Below are 18,884 nucleotides of genomic sequence, written 5' to 3'. Positions count from 1 at the left end.
TTAAAGGACAGTGCTAAGAATAAGAATAAGAATAAATCTGATACTCACTCATATTCTTAAACCCATTCTACTTATACCTAATCAGTGTTGCAATTGACCCAAAAGTTATATGTGAAACAGCTTTTTAAAGTCTTGTTGATACCTAACCTCCGCCTCACCACGTGGAGGCAGCAACGAGTCCCCACATAGCAGACGTGTTTCTTTCCACGCCCACGTGAAACATTTTATTTCAGAGTTCCGCATTTTGTGGTCAAAGCAGCGGGACTGCGAGCTAAAGCTTCTTTCTCTGTGCCTTTTGTCGCTCTTCAACAAACGTACGGGTGATCAATCATGTCAGGGGTTTTACTGAGGGTGAGCCTCAGGAGGTGCATCGCTCCTCAGATCAGAATGTTCTCTGACCAGGTAAAGTGTCTTTGGCTGCTAACACAGGAAGACTTTTTACAGTGTTAGCATTAGCTGGCTACATTCAGCTGACAGTAACCTATTATCGGGCGAATTACATGAACAACGTTAGCTAGTGGCTGCAAGGTGACACATTGCTCTGTGGCCTATTAATAATAAATACTAGATAACCATAAATGCATCGAAATGTATACATTTTTTATGGCTCAATGTAATACTAAATATACAGTAGTTATCCACTGATATATATATATATATATATATATATATATATATATAAATAAACAGTATTTTTTATTGGACAGTAATTTAATTTAAGTATAAGCAACAATGTCCATTAGCACCTCCTATGTGAAAAGTATATTTTAAAGGATGAATGCATGTTTGTAATGGGATAGGTCCTTTATTTTACACTAATTGAGAAATATTATGTGTCATGGCAGTATGAGGTACCGTGTGATTCCCACCCCTACTCAAAAGTCTTATCTTCTGCTCCGTTTCCACAGTGAGAATCAATCACTTATGCCAAAGTTGATCACTTTCTTCACATGACCATCAAAATCAAAACGTTTGTCCTTTGGACCATAACTAGCACCGGCCCAAGCCTTTATGGGGCCCAGGGCTGAATTTGATTTGGAGGGGCCCATCACCACGAATACGCTGGTGCTCGAGTATTATCGATACAAATGTAACATGAATTGCATTAAAGGTGCATTATGTTATAAATCTAAAGCAACTGGCCATAAAATCCTCCTAATATGTCACTGAGACTCAGGAATAATGTTCATATAACAAACTGAACTCACCAACAACAACAGTACAGACAAAATATTTGAATTAAAAAAAATACTGTAAATCATGTTTATGTTTTGAAATCATGTTTTGGCATGTGGTGCCACCTACCGCCGTCTACCAATCATTGGAGTCAGTAGAGTCTCAGCTGCCGAGCAACCACGGGTTGCCAGTTACGTCAGAAAACGAAACCTAAAAGACCCTCTGTATTTTGAATTTGAATGTAGTAACCGTTTTTGGCCACATTCTTACATATGGCACCTTTAATTATAGTTATATACACAAAACCAATGTCATTTCATTTTTTAACCTTAGAGCTCATTAAAATCACAAGAGTCCTCGTATTCAAACTCTTAAGAGTTGATACTGGACTTGAATTAAAGAAGGTGGTTTGGGTTTTTAAAACTGCCACTGTGCACTAAATGAGAAAATGTTTAACTACAAAATAAAACCAAACAACAATCTCAACATAATTTAGATATCTAAAGGTATCTAGATTTCTTCCATACGTTAATGTTTTTTTCTACACACACTATTTGGAGCCCCCTGGTGATCAGTTTGTTTATGCCCTGGTCTCTGCCAACACACCCACAATATTTCATCAAAGTCTTTCCTTTACTTGTTTTTTTATCCTGAATCACCAAAAATCTAAATCAGTTTTAAATAATTGGCAATAAATGTGAGGCATATTTTGACAGAATGGCAAGTTAACCTCTTTGTCTGCGAAGTTTTACTCTAATATGTTTTTTATCTAACAAATGCAATTCATTTTTTTTCATTTGTGATTTTCTCTGCTTGTTCCAGCTTGGTGAGTTGGGCAGTGGAGCAGGCAAAGGTGGTGGTGGAGGCGGCTCTGTGAGGGAGGCAGGCGGTGCATTTGGAAAGAGACAAGCAGCCGAGGAGGAGCGGTACTTCAGGTGAGAATCAACACAAACTTAAATCCTTGGTTTTCCACCAGGTTGTTCGCCCGCTTCATTTTTCACTTTGCTTAAACCTGCAGGCAGAAGGAGAGGGAGCAAATGGAAGCTCTGAGGAAGCATCACGTAGAGGAGATCGATCACCACAAAAAGGAGATTGAGCGCCTTCAGAAGGAGATTGACCGCCACAAGGGCAAAATTAGAAAGCTGAAACATGATGACTAAAGCAGTCCATACACATCATTGCCAAGTTAATCATAAGATATAGATTTTACTGTCAGCTGTGACAGTTCCTGTATCATACTTCAAACTAATGGCATGAAATTTTAAATGAATAAATGAAATACCTATTCATATTCACTGAAATCATTTGATCGTGTATTACTCACTGTATGTACCTCTTCTCTGTCAAAAAGTATTGTGCATTTTGCGTTGAATAGCTTTGTTATAACAATGAGACTGATCCTGTGTGTAGCGTGCGCACTAAAGTGTATTTCATTGGGCTGAAGTCATGCCAGTCCAAGTTCAACCTCCTCCTCGGTTGTGTAGAAGCGCTTGTTATGTTTCGCTGCTCTTCCCGGTAACAGCGAGTCACGCTCAGGTGGAGAAGCAAAGCCTCCAAGCTGGGGTTTAAATGTCCACAAATCCTCTGCTGTTGAAATCGAAGTTGCTTGTATGGCACGTGGAATAACATTGTATGTAAAACGTTGCGTCAGTTTTTGTTGGGTCATAGGAGGACGCCTGTTCAGACAGTCTGACGCTGGCTCATTAAAAAAAAACGAACACACCCTCCCCACTGTGCGTTCCTTTCGCACAAATCTCGCGATGATTGCTGAGCGGTGGCGTTGTTCGGGCGAGTCGACGACGAGACCGTAGCTGTCTGGAAATCTGTTTTTCAAGCCAGACAGAAACAAATTCTTCATTTGAGACATTAATTTGTGTCCGACGTTTCAATCGCACCAGGCTCTAACACACACTACAGTCAGTTTTCAGAATTTGGCTGGTAAGTTGCGCTAACTGTCTGTTTGCAGCGTGTGGGTTTGATCTGTAAAATGTGTCTGCACGACGAGGCCTTCTCATTAGATCGCTAGCTTGTCGGCGAGCTAACCTATTATCCCGTCGTTGCACCGCGAATATGTTTCTAAGGACTTGTCATGAATTTAAAGAGAGAAATGCATTTATCAGAGTGGAAATAGGCCAGAAAATGCTCGTGCTTTAAGTAGAAATAAGTCGTCTGTTTGCTAGCGAGCGGCATGTGAGGGGGGCGGGACGCAGGCTGTCTGGTCTGACCGGGTTTTGTTTCTGTACAGTACATATACATGAATAAAATGCTTTGGTGATAAACGTGTTTTCTGCTGTGTTATTATTATGGTCCTCTAATGGAATCGTTTATTCACAGAAAATTATTATTCATTTAATTTATGAATGGACGAAAATAACCTGGAAGATGATGTGGGAAATAATTATATTTTTTCATATTTGCAGTTTGCTGAAGTAGAACATAACAACATATATATTTTTTTACATGAAATAAAAGAACCATAAGGAAAATATTAAATGTCATAGTTTATTTTAAATCCGACCTGAAATAAATACTCGATTCAAACATAATTAATAAATAAATTAATCGTCAACTATGTTGATAATCTGTTTGAGTGAGTTAAAAACGTATGATTTTTAGCTTTTTAAATGTAAATATTTTCTGGTTTCTTTGCTCCATATAATAAAAAAATAATTAAATAAAAACGGAATCATTTTGTTTTCTGGACAAAACAATACATTTGAGAACATCTTCGTTTCCAGGTTTGAAAAGCATTGATCGACATTTTCTAACAGTCTATGGACCAAATTATTACTCAACAACACTTAACTAACTTAATCAACAGAGTAATTGATTATGAAAATAATCAGTTACTTGTAGGCCTAATTAAAATGTCAAAGATCATATTAAGACCATGTTAAATTGGCAGTTCAAATTGAGACCATTGTTCGGTCAGAATTTAAGATTTCCTTTAGAATTTTGTAAATATTAGAATGGTAATAATAAGAAAGTACATGAGCTACGTGTGGAGAAATTATGCAACATTAAATCTATGTAATTTTTCCTTACGATGAATTGCTGAATGTGTTGTTTTTGTTGGTTGCTATGTAACAGGAGAATGGCTGCCGCTGAGGTGAACGGTAGTTCTGCTCCGTTAAAGGAGGAAGAGGAGCCCATGGATGTGACATCCCAACACACAGATGACTACCAGACACTCATTGATGCTGGGCTGACGCAGAAAGTGGCTGAAAGTCTTGACAACATCTTCCAGACAGGTATGAGTTGTTTACTTTGGCTCTAACAGCAGTTTTGGAGAAAGTGTTTTTTTGTTTCACAGTATCATAACACATTACAAAGTTACTCAAATGAAAAAGTAACTTGTCACATAACGGTGTTGCCTTCAGAGAAAACTGATCTAAAACTGATAAGATTACTGTTACTAAGTTTGGCCCATGGTCTGTAAATCTGTACTCCTACAGCTATAGTTAGAGCTGTGCTTACCTTGCAGGTGCTTCTTTCTCACAGTTAACAGGCTCCTATTAGCTAGGCACAGTTTGCTTTTCTACTGTGATATTTGCATGCTTTTCTCTAACAAATTCAAAACATGGTGAAAACTTTCACAAAGTTAATGCTTTCTGTTCTGCCATATCAGTCACTGTGCTGCCACATTGCATTAATACTACTGCAGCCAGGTGCCTGCCTGCCAAAATGTATGACACAATGGAGTACCTACATTGCAGACCAAAGTTGTTAGGTCACTCTTTATGTCAGAAAAACATTCCTACGTCAACATTGTAAAATTAAGAGTGGTTGGTGAGTATTTCAGGTGACCTTTCCTTGTATCTGTAGGCCTGGTGGCGTATTCTGATCTGGATGAAAGGGCAATTGATGCATTAAGGGAGTTCAACGAGGAGGGAGCACTCACTGTGCTGCAGCAATTCAGAGAGAGCGATCTGTCCCACGTACAGGTAACCACATGGACGGCACTACGTTGTCCTTTTTTTCTATCAGTTTTTTCAATGTACATTCATAAAAAATAATATCTCTTGTGTTATAATGTAGAACAAAAGTGCTTTCCTTTGTGGAGTCATGAAGACCTACAGACAGAGAGAAAAACAAGGCAGTAAAGTACAAGAGTCCACCAAGGGCCCAGATGAGACGAAAATTAAGGTAAATAAAGTTTGTTCTATGTAAAGTGATTGTATAAATAACCCTATGAATCTTGGGCAGTGGTTTATTTTTCATGTTGTTCAGGCTCTGTTGGACCGAACAGGATACACCTTAGATGTTACAACAGGGCAGCGGAAATACGGCGGTCCCCCACCTGACGATATTTTCAAAGGAGTGCAACCAGGGATTGGAACTGAGGTGAGAGATGGATATAAAAAATGTGTTCCCCCCCCCCCCAGGTTCCATTGCTTTAAATTGTATGAGAGGGATTTTGGCCTTGATATCCACTTGATATTGTTCATAATGAATCTTGTGTTTTTGTCTTCAGTGTACATTACAAAACCCTTATGCTTTTCCACCTCCTTTTTCATCTCCTTCAGGTGTTTGTTGGAAAAATCCCCAGAGATTTGTATGAAGATGAGCTTGTGCCTCTCTTTGAGTCTGCGGGAACAATCTGGGACCTCAGGTTAATGATGGATCCTTTCTCTGGTCAGAATAGAGGTTATGCCTTCATTACATACTGCAATAAGGACGATGCACAAAAGGCTGTGAAACTTGTAAGTGGCCTGGCATAAACGTCTAAATTTTATATGTGGAAATTTGAAAGGCTTGCTCTGTTTCATATAATAATTTGCTGTTTATTTACAATGTATTTCACACTGTTGCTGTCTTCTTCTTTTATTTGTAGTGTGATAACCATGAAATCCGCCCTGGCAAGTATTTGGGAGTGTGCATATCTGTTGCAAACAATCGACTGTTTGTCGGATCAATTCCAAAGAACAAGACCAGAGACAGTATATTGGAAGACTTTGGCAAACTTACAGGTCAGTTTGAAATGCACAGAGGAGGAGATGCGTCTCTCAACATTCCAAATAAAAATAAACTTCTTGTGGGGCAATCATCATAAAAACTGGTGCAGGTAGGGCTTCAGCCTTTGCTATGCTATGACATTAGAGATATGATTGTTTGATCTTACAGATGGTCTCCAGGAGGTGATACTGTACCACCAGCCAGATGACAAGAAGAAGAACCGTGGCTTCTGTTTCTTGGAATATGAGGACCACAAGTCTGCAGCACAGGCTCGCCGTCGCTTAATGAGTGGAAAGATCAAGGTTTGGGGAAATCCAGTCACTGTGGAGTGGGCTGACCCTGTTGCTGAACCAGACCCAGAGATCATGGCCAAGGTTTGCAAGTCTTGTGTTTGTTGGTTTGTTTGTTTGTTTTTTCAGAAAACTGTTACCATATTGTACAGCATTCAATGTGGTAATTGTTTGTTCAATGCTTTTTCAGGTGAAGGTGCTCTTTGTCAGGAAGCTGGCCACAGCTGTGACTGAAGAGCTTCTTGAAAAGACCTTCTCCCAGTTTGGAAAACTGGAGAGGGTAAAGAAACTTAAAGATTATGCTTTTGTTCATTTTGAAGAAAGGGATGCTGCTGTAAAGGTGGGTTTTTGTTTTTCAATTCTTGAAACAAAGTATTTTTCAATCTTTGATGTTATGTCATTGTAACAGTTAATTCTGTTTGGTTAAGGCAATGGATGAAATGAATGGGAAGGAGGTTGGAGGAGAGGAAATTGAAATTGTTTTGGCAAAGCCCCCAGACAAGAAGCGGAAAGAGCGCCAAGCAGCTCGGCAGACCACTAGGGGTTCAGGGTAAGTCACAAAAAGATGTGTGGGTGGTCAACTGCCTTACCTATTCTCAAATAAGGAATTAATAAATCTAACACAACCCACCTAACTGCAGGTATGATGACTACTACTACTACCCACCTCCACGCATGCCACCACTAGGCCGAGGAAGGGGTCGTGGTGGCAGAGGGGGTTATGCCTACCCACCAGATTACTATGGATATGAAGACTACTATGATGACTATTATGGCTACGACTATCATGACTACCGTGGTGGCTATGAAGACCCTTACTATGGCTATGAAGATGTGTACAGCATGAGGGGCCGTGGTACCCGTCCCAGCAGGGGAGGGCCACCTCCACCTAGGGCTCGCGGAGCACCACCAGCACGAGGCCGGGGAGGGTATGCCCAAAGAGGGCCACCCCTTGGTGGCCCGAGAGGTGGCCGAGGTGGTCGTGGAGCCCCTTTCCAGCCGCAGAGAGGCCGCGGTCCTCGTGGGGCCAGAGGCAACCGTGGGGGAAATGTCGGCGGAAAAAGGAAGGCAGACGTGTTTAACCAGCCTGACTCCAAGCGCCGCCAGACCAACAACCAACAGAATTGGGGGTCCCAGCCCATCGCCCAGCAGCCCCTGCAGCAAGGGGCCGACTATTCCGGTAACTATGGTTACAGTAATGACACCATGGAGTTTTCACAGGATTCTTATGGGCAGCAGTGGAAGTAGATGCACCAAAAGGTATTTGGCAAAGTCACAACAAAAAAAGAGAAAAACAATAAAAAGATTAAAAAAAAAAAAAAAAAAAACAACAGGAGATTGGCCACAATTTTTGAAACACTTTTTATTCGTCATCATGATAAAAGTCTGTATATATGTCAGAAAAATGGACAGAACCCAGAATTGGCTCACGATGATTGGCTGGAAAGGCATTTGGCTGAAGAAATGAAAGTAACCGTTGTGGTGAATCATTTGTTACTCCTAAGGTTACACTGGGACGTGTCTTTAAAAAAAACACTCTAAACTCTTTTATTGTTACTTTTTGTTCCTGCTTCTTTTAAAGCCAATAACGAACATTTACAAAAAAAGGTGGACATTTCATTCTCAAAAGTCTGAGAGGACATTAAATATTGATATTGCCTTGCAGGAGGTTTTTGTCCATGCCCCTTCCCTCCCCTCTCCTTCTTGTACTCCCTTTATTTGTGGTTTCTCATAGTTGCTTAGGGACGTGCTTGTAAATAAATGCATATCGTTAGTGCTTCATACTTCATTATTTTGCACTGGTGGAGAAAAGAATCCACAGGAAGGAAGACATTAAACGTTTTGTAATGTGTTTGCCTAGCAATTCTAGAGTTAGACAAATTGTGTTTTTTTTTAAACTGATACCATAACTTCCTATGTTTTCTTTGAACTTTTCCATTAGAATTTGGTTTGGCTTACCTTAAGAGCCACAGCAGTTTGTTCTCTGATGGTCTTTGTATTTATAACTTTTACGTTTGTTCCGTTTCAATAAAACTCAGCTGAGCATCAGTCAATTGTCAGATACTCAAATTCAGTGTTGTCATTCAGTATTTGATTTGATTTTTTTTACCTCAATTCTCATATTTGGAAGAAGAGACTCTTTTCCAAGTCAAATTTTTTTTGCCTCAAAGGATAACCACAAAAGCCTGAAATTGTGCAAACAACGGGACAAGAGCATTGACAGAACTGAAAGGTGTTTGGACAATACAATGATTACAGGATTTTAACCCTTTATTTTACAGTGCAAGTTACACCCAACGATAAGCATTTCCTGCAGTCAGAATTTGTACAGTAAACATTTGAACAAGATCGGTAAATATTAAAGGCCCGAGTAAGACGAAGTTGTCTTCCTGCTATTGCCCAAGATTGTGCCTGTCTTCAAAAGTGTGTGTTCAGGTAAACAGTGTATGGTTTAGTAAACCACATCCTACCTTTACTTTATGTTGCTCTGAAAAATATTTAATAGGAAATTTACCCTCACTTATCACTATTAAAAATTTTATCTAAATGATCAGTGTGGAGATCTGTCAACAGATGTCCAGTCACAGCCAACCAGAGATTGTTTTGGAAATTACTGAACTGTTAAGAAATTTGATGATTTGTGCAAATTTGTATGGGCTGTCACGTGGCAATGCAGAATAAGTAAATATGCTTAATTTTTACAGGTCACTTTTTATCATATTTATTCCTTTAACATCTACTGAAGCATATGCTGTTTGCACCTTGCCACATAATTTTGACAGATGAGGACAATCTTGGACATTAGTAAGATGTTTCCCTGCACTAGTGTGGTCCTTACATTCAAGCTTTCGTTAGCACAGCACATTTGTCTGGATTTGTACTTGTATGCCAAGTTTTTTCTGATTCGTTTTTTACTTCCAAAATCATCTAAACTTTTCTCTGCTTTTGAAGACACTCGGGATCTGACAAGCCAAAGGGTTAAAATTCTTAAAATGTGCTCTCCGCTATAGCAAGCATTTTCTTTTTTAGCGTTTTTAGCAACTGCCTTTTTTCGTACCATGATGTTATTGTATTATGTTTCATGTGTCTGTCCTCTTATTCCAACCTGCCTAGGTGGAGAAGCATTGAGGGCGGCACCACTAGAATGAGGAACTCACCTGAACGGTACTCAAGGGTGAGCTAGCCTTGCACAGAGTACTGTCTCCTGTCCTGTAGCTAATTTTAACCACTGGAGAAACACTAGCCATGATCATACTCTGTCCTCTTTGTTGTTTAACTACTTATGTTCTGTACTGCAAATCAAAGACTATTAATTTTGTAGATTTTCTTTTCCTGGCTATGTGGAATACAACTCACTTAATTTGACTGAAGAATCATTTGAAACATTAAAGTGATTGCTACCTGAATGTTTTTGGGATACAAGGCCACAAGAAGAATGCACATATTTCACCTTAAGGCAAATTAAAAATCAAGGACAATATTAAGAGCCATATGGCTGAGATTAAGACTGGATTGAACAACCAAAAGTCAGACAGGAACAGAATTGGTAAGCGTCATAAACCCTGCAAGCACCTGTTGCCTGTCGTGGCTTACTGGACCAAAATCACCTCAGCTGTCAGCACACATTCTGTCAATGAAGCGGTGGGTGTGGACACTACCTGTCCTATACCGCTAGAGGGTGCAGTTCATCACCAGCACGAATAGTGCCCCATTGTTCCTACATCCAATGCACTATTAATTGGCCCTTTTTCAAAGCTGTAAATGTGTTGATTAATAGGTAAATGTTAATATAAGGAGTTGCTTCTCAAATGTACTCAGATTGCAGCAGGGACACTGGCTTCAATGTTGGTGAAATTGGCAGATTTTGGAACAATGGATATGCCTCGAAATTTTGTACTTACCCCTAAACACCACAAGATGGCAGTGAGAAGGATTCATTATTTATGTTATACAGGTAAGAGTGGAATATAGGGACCACATCAGCTAATTGTATCATTTCACATACACACACAGTTTGTTTTTGAAGTGCCATCAAAAGCTAGTGTCATTTTAAACAGCTTCTCATGCCAGAACTGTCTTTATATGTTGCTTCTTGTCACCAGGCAGTAAAGGAGCTGCCCTCCCCCCATCCATGTGAATGAGTTCACACAAATGGAAGGGACAGATTGGTAAGATTGTTCACTCTCTGAACTCATTCTCAGACACTCTGGTCATGTTTCTTTTTTGTTATATAATGTTTTTTTTCTGTGTATGACCTATTACTTCCCAGAGTAAGCTTTGTAAGTTGGTATTTCAGAATATTTCTTAACCATTGTGTCACAAAATTGACGTATATCCTTTTCATATGTAATGTGTAATTTGCTGACGAAAAGAAGGTGAGTAAAATTCGTTCTGTGTGGCCCTTTTCTAGCTCTGAGTCTGAAGATGACTCTCCTCAAGGTGCATGCGAGACCTATCACTGTGAATCATCCTTCAGACTGATCTGAAGGTATTCTTGAGGTCCAGCACCCATGCTAACTCAAACTGGCTTCCCGAGAGTTGTAGAGGTGAGAGGCGAGTGTGGATTATTACATCTACTGTGGGTTATGTCTGCTTTTTTTAATGCTATTCCTTTTTACATTCAAAAGCTGTAGAGGGAAGTGCATTTACTGTAACAAAAATTTTAATATTTAGTTCATTAGCCTTGAGAAATACCTACATACACCTGTATTCTGATGTTTTTTCAGGATACAGCTGATGAGCATGGTGCAGAGCTCCAGAGACTGCTGCTTCCTCATCCAGCTAAACAGGCATGTCCAAAGTCCGGCCTGTGGGTCAATCACGGCCTGCGGTCAGATTTTGTACAGCCCACAGCTTTGGATTTAGAATGTATTATTTATGGCCAGGGACGGACTGGGACAGAAAATCAGCCACCTGTCATCCCCATTAGCTCAGCTGGTAAGGAGTTGCACTTTGAAACCAGAGTGGTGCGTTAGCGACCTAGCTGTAACAGACGGATTCATGAATTTACATACTATTATGTTATCTGACTCCAGATGTGTTTCATATGTTCAATCCTGTGTGGCTGAGACTTTGAAAATTGAAAATAATATAATTGAAAATATTATAAAACAGTGCTTTTGTATGCAACTTTTACTGTTTAAAAAATAAAGATCTGAAGGAACCATTGGCCCCTCGGAATATTCACATCAAATCTGGCCCTCCTTAAAAAAAAGTTTGGACACCCCTGCTTGATTGTTTAATATATTGTTTTCACCAAGTAAACCTGTGTTTGTGTGTGCGTATTTACGGTTTCTGTTTATTCGTATTATTTCATACACCATTTTACCACCAACGTTTAGTCATTAAATCCCTTTGAGGAAAATGACTCAGTATATGTTCAGTATATGCGTAAATATAACGGCTACCTTGTTATGGACGTCACAGAAAAACAAATTGGATATAGTTTGATCGTGTAAACACAACTAGTGTTGCTGATGCAGGGTTTAGAGTGCTGTCCTTGCATATTATTTTTATGAAAAAAACCTCCCTAAAATTCGGGTGTGTTTTTTCGGCCGAGCAGTTTGACCATTTAACGTGCCTCCAACATTAAAAGGTAATATGAGCTTATAGGGGTATGTTTACAGCCCTCGAGGACCAGTATAATTTGTTACAATGACCTTTGAAAAATCTAAGAATCGTGAGGGCACAATACGACAATCGACGCGGAAGTTATTTGTCCCCCACTTCCGGCGACTTCCCGTCAAAATAAAACATTTAATGTGCATTGTATCATCAATGTGGGATTTAATGTACTTTTTTTCTTTTTTTTCGTCTTTTCAAAATGTTTAATGCTTTCATTGGCGTTTATTCATTACTATTTAGTTCATTTTATGTATCAGAATGGCAACTTTTCATCAGAGTGGCCGCACGGTAACGTGACTGTTGTACGTCACTCGTAAACCAGTCGAAGATGGCGGCCGCCGGGGGAGAGCCTTCTCAGCCTGCAGGGGATGATTTATTTCAAAACTTTTACACGGAGGTACGATAAAGGTTGTTTGAACGTGCGTGTTTTAAACAGTTGTCTGTGCCCCACACGTCGGCTCAGCTCTGATACTCGGTGGTTTTTACGTTTACCACTTGCGAGGCCTGAGACGTCAACATCAGCTAACAGCAACAAGCTAACACATTTACCGAGCACCCGCCTCTTTCTAACATTAGCAGCTCAACAGCTAATATTATCTTGTGTGGAGTTGGATTCTTCTCCACATTTTCTAAGTATATACTGCAGTTAGCTTTCCATTTGGCCCTTATTTTAGATGCAGATCAGTGCATATGGTAAGGCCAAATTAAGGTAAATATTAGAGACTGGACTGTTACTTACGTATTCTAGCGAGTATGTGTCTGATAGCCCTCTGAGAGTTGCTTTTGAGAACAGAAAATCATTTGTATGACCTGTTAGTGCTTTCAGTTCTATATGCGGTTGCTAGTCCTCTTGTGTAGGTAATAATACAATCATCAACTGTCCAGATTTGGGAGGAGAGTTCCCATAATCATCTTAGTCAACATACACACAGTATATAGAGCATTGTCTTAGGGCATCATCATCTTGTGTTTACGACTGTCAAATTCTGTGATTATTATTTGGACTGGAATGATGTGACTGAAAGTTAGTCTTCTAGCAAGCTGTCAATGAGTTTAACTCATACACCTTGAGTATGCAATTCTCAAGCATGTCTTGAATAACTGGTGTAACAGCAGGTATTTATAGACATTTATTTAGTAGGACAAGTACAGCTTTCAGCAATAACATTAATCATAATTCCAGATTCGTCTTCTTCTGATCATTTTCTTATACCTTGAGGTGTAATGCTGCCCTCTGCTGCTCAACGTTCTTTATTACAGTTCTTGTCATTATCAAGTCATTGTTCGAAAGGGGAGGTCAATAATTGATGCACAATTTGTTATTTTAAAACTGCTTACATATTTATTGTATTCACTGGATGAGAAGTAAATATAGATTCAGATAAGTTTATTGACAGGTAACATGTTTCCGTGTACATTGGAATTCTTTCTTTGCTGTCCACAATGGATACAAACCAATCTAAAGTCTAAGTTAAAATGAGAATAGTCAGTGCAGGCAGTTAAAAGGGCAGCAAGTGAAAAATACAATAGAAAATCACAACTATGCAGAAATATACAGTGAATGGTCTTCATATTGCTATAACAACAAATCTAAAATGTGCACATTACTGTATATCTGTGGGTTTGGCTTATTTTAACAGTGGATTGAACTCCCTCAGAGGATGCTGAGTAGGAGCTGCTGCATTTTGTTTCATACACTGAGCGCAGTTTTGTATGAACTGTTTGGTTTGTATTTTGAATGTTGCCGTTGTGGTTCTTCTTCTCGACCAGGTGAAACAGATAGAGAAGAGAGACTCTGTGTTAACCTCCAAGCAGCAGATAGAAAGACTGCTCAGACCTGGCTCATCCTACTTCAATCTCAACCCCTTTGAGGTAAGTAAACACATGAACATGGTGTGTCACAAAATTCAAATCTAATAATATATGTAATGTTCTGACTTGAATGCCCTATGGGAAAAACATGTATCTGACCAGTCTTTTTTTCTTGACAGTTGTATATCTTCATTTGACAAATTGATAAAGTTATTGGTTAATGGAAAAAATAGACTTCTTAATTAATAGAATTAAATATCTCCATTCAACACAATTAGCTGTTATTTCCCAGAAGGTGGTCACCCCCAACTTAAAAACACCAAAATTAATAACTTAATGTGTTGAATTCAATCAGTCATTTGACTGAAACCTTGATCCCCATTGCCCCAAAACCATACATGCTTTTGTTGTTTATTTAGAACAAATCCGACTGTTAGTGAAATGTTGATTTCATTTCCAGGTGCTGCAAATCGACCCAGACGCAAAAGATGATGAATTGAAGAAGAGATTCCGAGCAGTAAGCAAAGCAACTGACCGAACACAAATTGTCGTCATAGTGATTGTGCAACGGTACAGTATATTTGTCGTTTGTTGCTAATCATTTATCTTTTCAACTGCAGTTGTCCATTTTGGTCCATCCAGACAAAAATCGGGATGACCAGGAAAGATCACAGAAAGCCTTCGAAGGTAAATGCCTACATCTACTGGTAAATATGTAATAGTACATTATGTAAATAGTACATCCATGCTTGTGTTTTTGATCACACTTCTTTCAATCAGTACATAGTGAGATTAATCCCCCCTGAATATGTCCCTGTGTTCTAGCTGTAGACAAGGCATACAAACTCTTACTCGACCCAGAACAGAAGAAGAGAATCGTAGACGTGGTCCACGCTGGACAGGAATATGTGGAGCATATGGTGAGTGAGTGAGTGGCATTGTGACGTCATGTTTCTTAGCTCTCCTGAACGGTAAGTTGTTGGGTAACTTCATTTTCTGCCATTGAACAGGTGAAGGAGAAAAAGAAACAGTTGAAGAAAGAAGGGAAACCACTGGATATGGAGGAGGATGATCCTGAAATGGTAAGTCTTGAGTGATGAAAAGCAATCCAACCGAAGCCAAAACATAGTGTTATGTTTGCTGTTGAATATTTTACAGCGGTGAGCATTTATTAACCTGAAAATATTGTGTTGGTGTGATAAAAAAACCTTTTGTTTTATTCACCAAATATTTGGGCAGTGCTTTAATGTACTGTAGGGACAATATTTTTCAGTTAATTTCCTAGAAATGAACTCAACTCAACTTGTTTTTTTGCAGTTCAAGCAAGCGGTGTACAAACAGACAATGAAGCTATTCGCAGAGCTTGAAATTAAAAGGAAGGAAAGGGAAGCAAAGGACATGCATGAAAGGTAAACTGTAGTATACATATGAGCTGTTTATTTCTGTGCTATAAGTCTTATAAAATGTTAACCTACCTTCACCCCCAGGAGTTCCCCCCCCCCCATGGCAGATTTTACCATGATTGTTATTATTATGGATTTCTTTTTCTCTTTTTCCAATTCACCAGGAAAAGGGCAAGAGAGGAAGAAATCGAGACGGCAGAGAAAGCAAAGCGAGATAGAGAATGGCAGAAAAACTTTGAGGTGCTTTCTTCAGCTTACGACTTTTTTCCTTTTAAAAAATAAAATGGATTATTTTTGCTTTAGCTTTTCTTAAATTGCAATTTCTTACACATTTCTTTTCTTAGGAAACAAGAGATGGGCGCGTGGACAGTTGGAGGACCTTCCAGGCCAAAGGCAAGAAGACCAAGGAGAAGAAGAACAGGTCTTTCCTCAAGCCCCCAAAAGTCAAGATGGAGCAAAGGGAATGATGCAGTAAACTTGGACTTCACGAGATTAAAACATCACGTAATGTTTAAAGAAAAGCATCCACCTGTGTGTATCCTCACCTTGTCGTCTGCAGTTAGCTGTATAGTCGCCATCTGGATACTCGTCCTACAACATCCTTGTATTTTGTACCCTGTTTTCTAATGTACATATTTGTGATCTGGACCCAGAGATCATATCTGCCACATGTAAGAAAGAGAAATGATGCATCATCCATTTCATTAACTGACGAGGAAAATGTGCTTTTGGTTTGTTTTGTTTTTGTTCTTTATGTCCATTATTTTTTAAAATTAAATAAAGGTGTGAACAAGCCAACCTTACTAATCTGAGCCTGCAATAATTAATGAATTGTTAAATTAATCGTCAACCATAGTTGCTGTAGATTACCAATATTATATATTATTATATATGTGTAGAAAAACAAATAATGATACATGTCCAGTGTAGATTAATTTAAAACTTTAATGTTTCATTCAAATATACATAAATTATTCAGACAGAGACTACAGTGGGTGAAGTGCTATTGTGTTTTTTTGTTTGTTTTTTATGCAACCCAGAAAGATATCAAAGACTGCAATCTAGACATTGTAACCTTTCACTGACAAAGCAAACCTGTTTTATTGTCCATCTAACGGTACCTTTCTTCGCAGAGCACTTTTCTTTTGGTCCCTTGAGTACACAAAATCATTTCAATTGTCCTTAAATGTCAGAAGTCACATGACTTTACATTGATCTGCACCAGGAGCAGCCATAGCAGGAGATGCATTAGTGCTTCCCACCAGTCCGTCCAGACTGAGGCCCTGAAAGGCTCCAAAGAAGGAATCGTCCTTTGCTGGAGCTGGTTTTCTGCCTGTGGTGGTCTGCTGCAGGTGGAGAATTTTACTATTAGGAAACTGTTGCATACACAATCTTTTGTGTTTGTTTGTTTTATTTGTTTTCCACTGTGCACTTACTCTTGGGAGGCAGTGGTGGCTCCTGAAGTGTGTTTTTCTGACGGTCCTTTCAGTGCTCTTCTTGGCCAGCATGTCTTGCTGTCGTTTCCTTTGGCAAAGAGAAACAGGTGATGTTAAAAACAGCACATGGACAAGAAGCTTATTCATGTGAGCAACAGCCTCATCCCTGTTAAGCTAAGAGTCTCAGCTGGATAACAAGTTAACCTTTAAGTTCCGACAACAACACGGCAGCCACTTTGACTATATTTAGCATTTAATAATTAAATGAATGATGGCTGAGATCTATTTATCTTCCACGGTTACATGCTGTCATGATGGTTCACTGTCAAACTGTCAGGAATAATTAAACTTAACAGAGCCGTTGTTAATGTGACCAGCAACACCTTTTCTCAAATTATGTCAAGATGGCTGTTGTACAAAAGGTCAAAATGTATGATGAATCATTCTTAAACCTTTACCTTTCTCTCTTCAGTTCAGCCTGGTACACTCGGAGCCAGGAGTCAGGAACCTTCTGGCTGCTGCAGGGAAGACTTCTCCTCCTGCCGACGCTCCTCCTGCGGGTGAAGCTGCTCCTGCGGACGGACTGGCTCCTTTTCGCCCCTCTTTTGTTTGGAATTTTGCTCCATGACATAAAGCTGGTGAAGTGCTTCAGGGGAGCACCCAGAGACATGAGGGAGTCCATTTTCAGAGTCCGAGTCGTGCTGGTGATTGTCAGTTTATCAGGCAGCGCTTGTGGTTCTTTTTGAAAAGATTTAGAGCAGGAATGAGGTTTTTATCTGAAAGTACAAAGACGAATTGTGTCATTATCCATTTGTATTAGAAGTATTAAAAAATGAAGAATAAGAGCATCCAAAAAAGACATTGTTTTCAAGGCTTACAGTATTTAAAACACACTCTGGCCTTTAGGCACAAAAAGTCATTCTATTTGAATCAATAATTGATTTGAATTGACTTTACATTATTCATCTACCACACAGCTGAGATCAGTCTCTCCTATTGCTTCAATAATGCTATACAACACCACGTACCACACAGAGAATCATCTGTACTCACCTGAAAGCAGAGTCTGCTGAGGCCACTCTCACCTGTTCACGTCATGTCATACAATGAACACTTCTGCTCCGTCACCGTCTAATCTTCTGTGCAGTTTGACTGATGACCTCGCTGGTCTTTAAACAGGATTAACTGAGCACGCAAGAGTCGTTTATCTCATTAACAGCAGAGCAAACACCTGCTTGTTTACATTCCACTACTATATATATATAAAAAAAACCTCAAATCAGATCATCGTGTTTGCAGCAGAGGATGAATTTGATGAAGAGTTACTGTATTCAGTTTCAGAAGTAAACACCTGTTTTGTTTAAAGTAGCATCCGATGAGCTAAGTCAGACAGATGGAGTGTGGACAAACAGATGGGAGGAGGAAAGGATTTATTCCTGTACGTTAATCACAGGAAACCAGCTTCATTGACTGGAAATATAAAGCTGCAGCTGAGTCACAAAGCTGAATGAACTATTTCATTCATTGGTTCATTGACTCTGGACACAGGTCACCTGGCGTCAATGTGTCAGGTGATCACAGAGGGGTACTTGCAGATTAGAAAAGCATCAGCATGTTACTTGGTATTTGTTGTGTTAATGTGTATTTCTTTGACACAGTGGGATTAGAGATAAATTACACAATTTTCCAACCACACAATTAACATAAGTGGCTGAGGCTACACGTTTCCTGGGATCTGAGGAGCCTCAGTATCTTAGTCTTCACAGTGGTGTCCCTGTATTATACTATTTTCATATTTTTTTCTATTATATTTTTCTATGGGCCTTTTGTCCACAATGTTTGAGGTAAAAAACAAACAAAAAAAACTATCACATATAAGTAAACCTGCAGACAGATGGAGTAGCATGTGTGATGAAGTGGGAGAACAGCTGCTGCAGCACATTATCCGCTCCTCCTGTCCTGACAGGACGACAGCTGAGCTTCAGGGAGGGAATGAGCATGAAAATAAGGTTAATTCTAATTACAACAGGAACCTTATGAATGCTGACAAGAGCTTGTACCTTGGGTCGAGATTAGTTTTATTTTGAAATAGCCCTAGGGTTCCTGCAGGTTTTCCAGTAAAAATTGGAATCTGAAATATTATCCACAACACTGGCCTGATATAAATAACAATATATTGACATTCT

At 39.3% G+C, this 18,884-nt stretch overlaps 3 protein-coding genes across 4 annotated transcripts; all 3 read left to right on the top strand.

Annotated features, from left to right (window-relative positions):
* Positions 1-254: 254 nt before the first annotated feature.
* atp5if1a (ATP synthase inhibitory factor subunit 1a) lies at positions 255-2,469 on the top strand. Its single transcript, XM_083900313.1, has 3 exons — positions 255-402; positions 1,999-2,111; positions 2,195-2,469. The coding sequence occupies exons 1-3, from the start codon at positions 331-333 to the stop codon at positions 2,334-2,336; spliced, it is 327 nt and encodes a 108-aa protein (XP_083756439.1). The 5' UTR covers positions 255-330; the 3' UTR covers positions 2,337-2,469.
* Positions 2,470-2,964: 495 nt separating this feature from the next.
* On the top strand, positions 2,965-9,745 carry LOC310936061 (heterogeneous nuclear ribonucleoprotein R-like). 2 transcript variants are annotated; one of them, XM_083900090.1, is made up of 12 exons: positions 2,965-3,114; positions 4,267-4,427; positions 5,002-5,120; positions 5,215-5,322; positions 5,407-5,520; positions 5,703-5,879; positions 6,011-6,146; positions 6,301-6,506; positions 6,613-6,762; positions 6,851-6,972; positions 7,064-7,602; positions 9,537-9,745. In XM_083900090.1, the coding sequence occupies exons 2-12, from the start codon at positions 4,271-4,273 to the stop codon at positions 9,569-9,571; spliced, it is 1,863 nt and encodes a 620-aa protein (XP_083756216.1). In that variant the 5' UTR covers positions 2,965-3,114; positions 4,267-4,270; the 3' UTR covers positions 9,572-9,745. The 2 variants fall into 2 exon arrangements, with proteins under 2 accessions (XP_083756216.1, XP_083756215.1); XM_083900089.1 differs by lacking the exon at positions 9,537-9,745 and having other exon boundaries at positions 7,064-8,465.
* A 2,629-nt stretch (positions 9,746-12,374) lies between these two features.
* dnajc8 (DnaJ (Hsp40) homolog, subfamily C, member 8) lies at positions 12,375-16,054 on the top strand. The gene is made up of 9 exons (XM_083899323.1): positions 12,375-12,444; positions 13,818-13,919; positions 14,320-14,376; positions 14,480-14,546; positions 14,685-14,779; positions 14,870-14,941; positions 15,177-15,268; positions 15,427-15,502; positions 15,607-16,054. Exons 1-9 carry the CDS (start codon positions 12,376-12,378, stop codon positions 15,727-15,729), a joined length of 753 nt encoding a protein of 250 aa, XP_083755449.1. The 5' UTR covers position 12,375; the 3' UTR covers positions 15,730-16,054.
* Positions 16,055-18,884: the final 2,830 nt, after the last annotated feature.

Source organism: Microchirus variegatus (genome assembly GCF_963457635.1).
Source record: "Microchirus variegatus genome assembly, chromosome: 13".
NCBI classification, from domain to species: Eukaryota; Metazoa; Chordata; class Actinopteri; order Pleuronectiformes; family Soleidae; genus Microchirus; species Microchirus variegatus.
The sequence above is the reverse complement of the archived record's forward strand: the minus strand, read 5'-3'. Positions and strand labels throughout refer to the sequence as shown.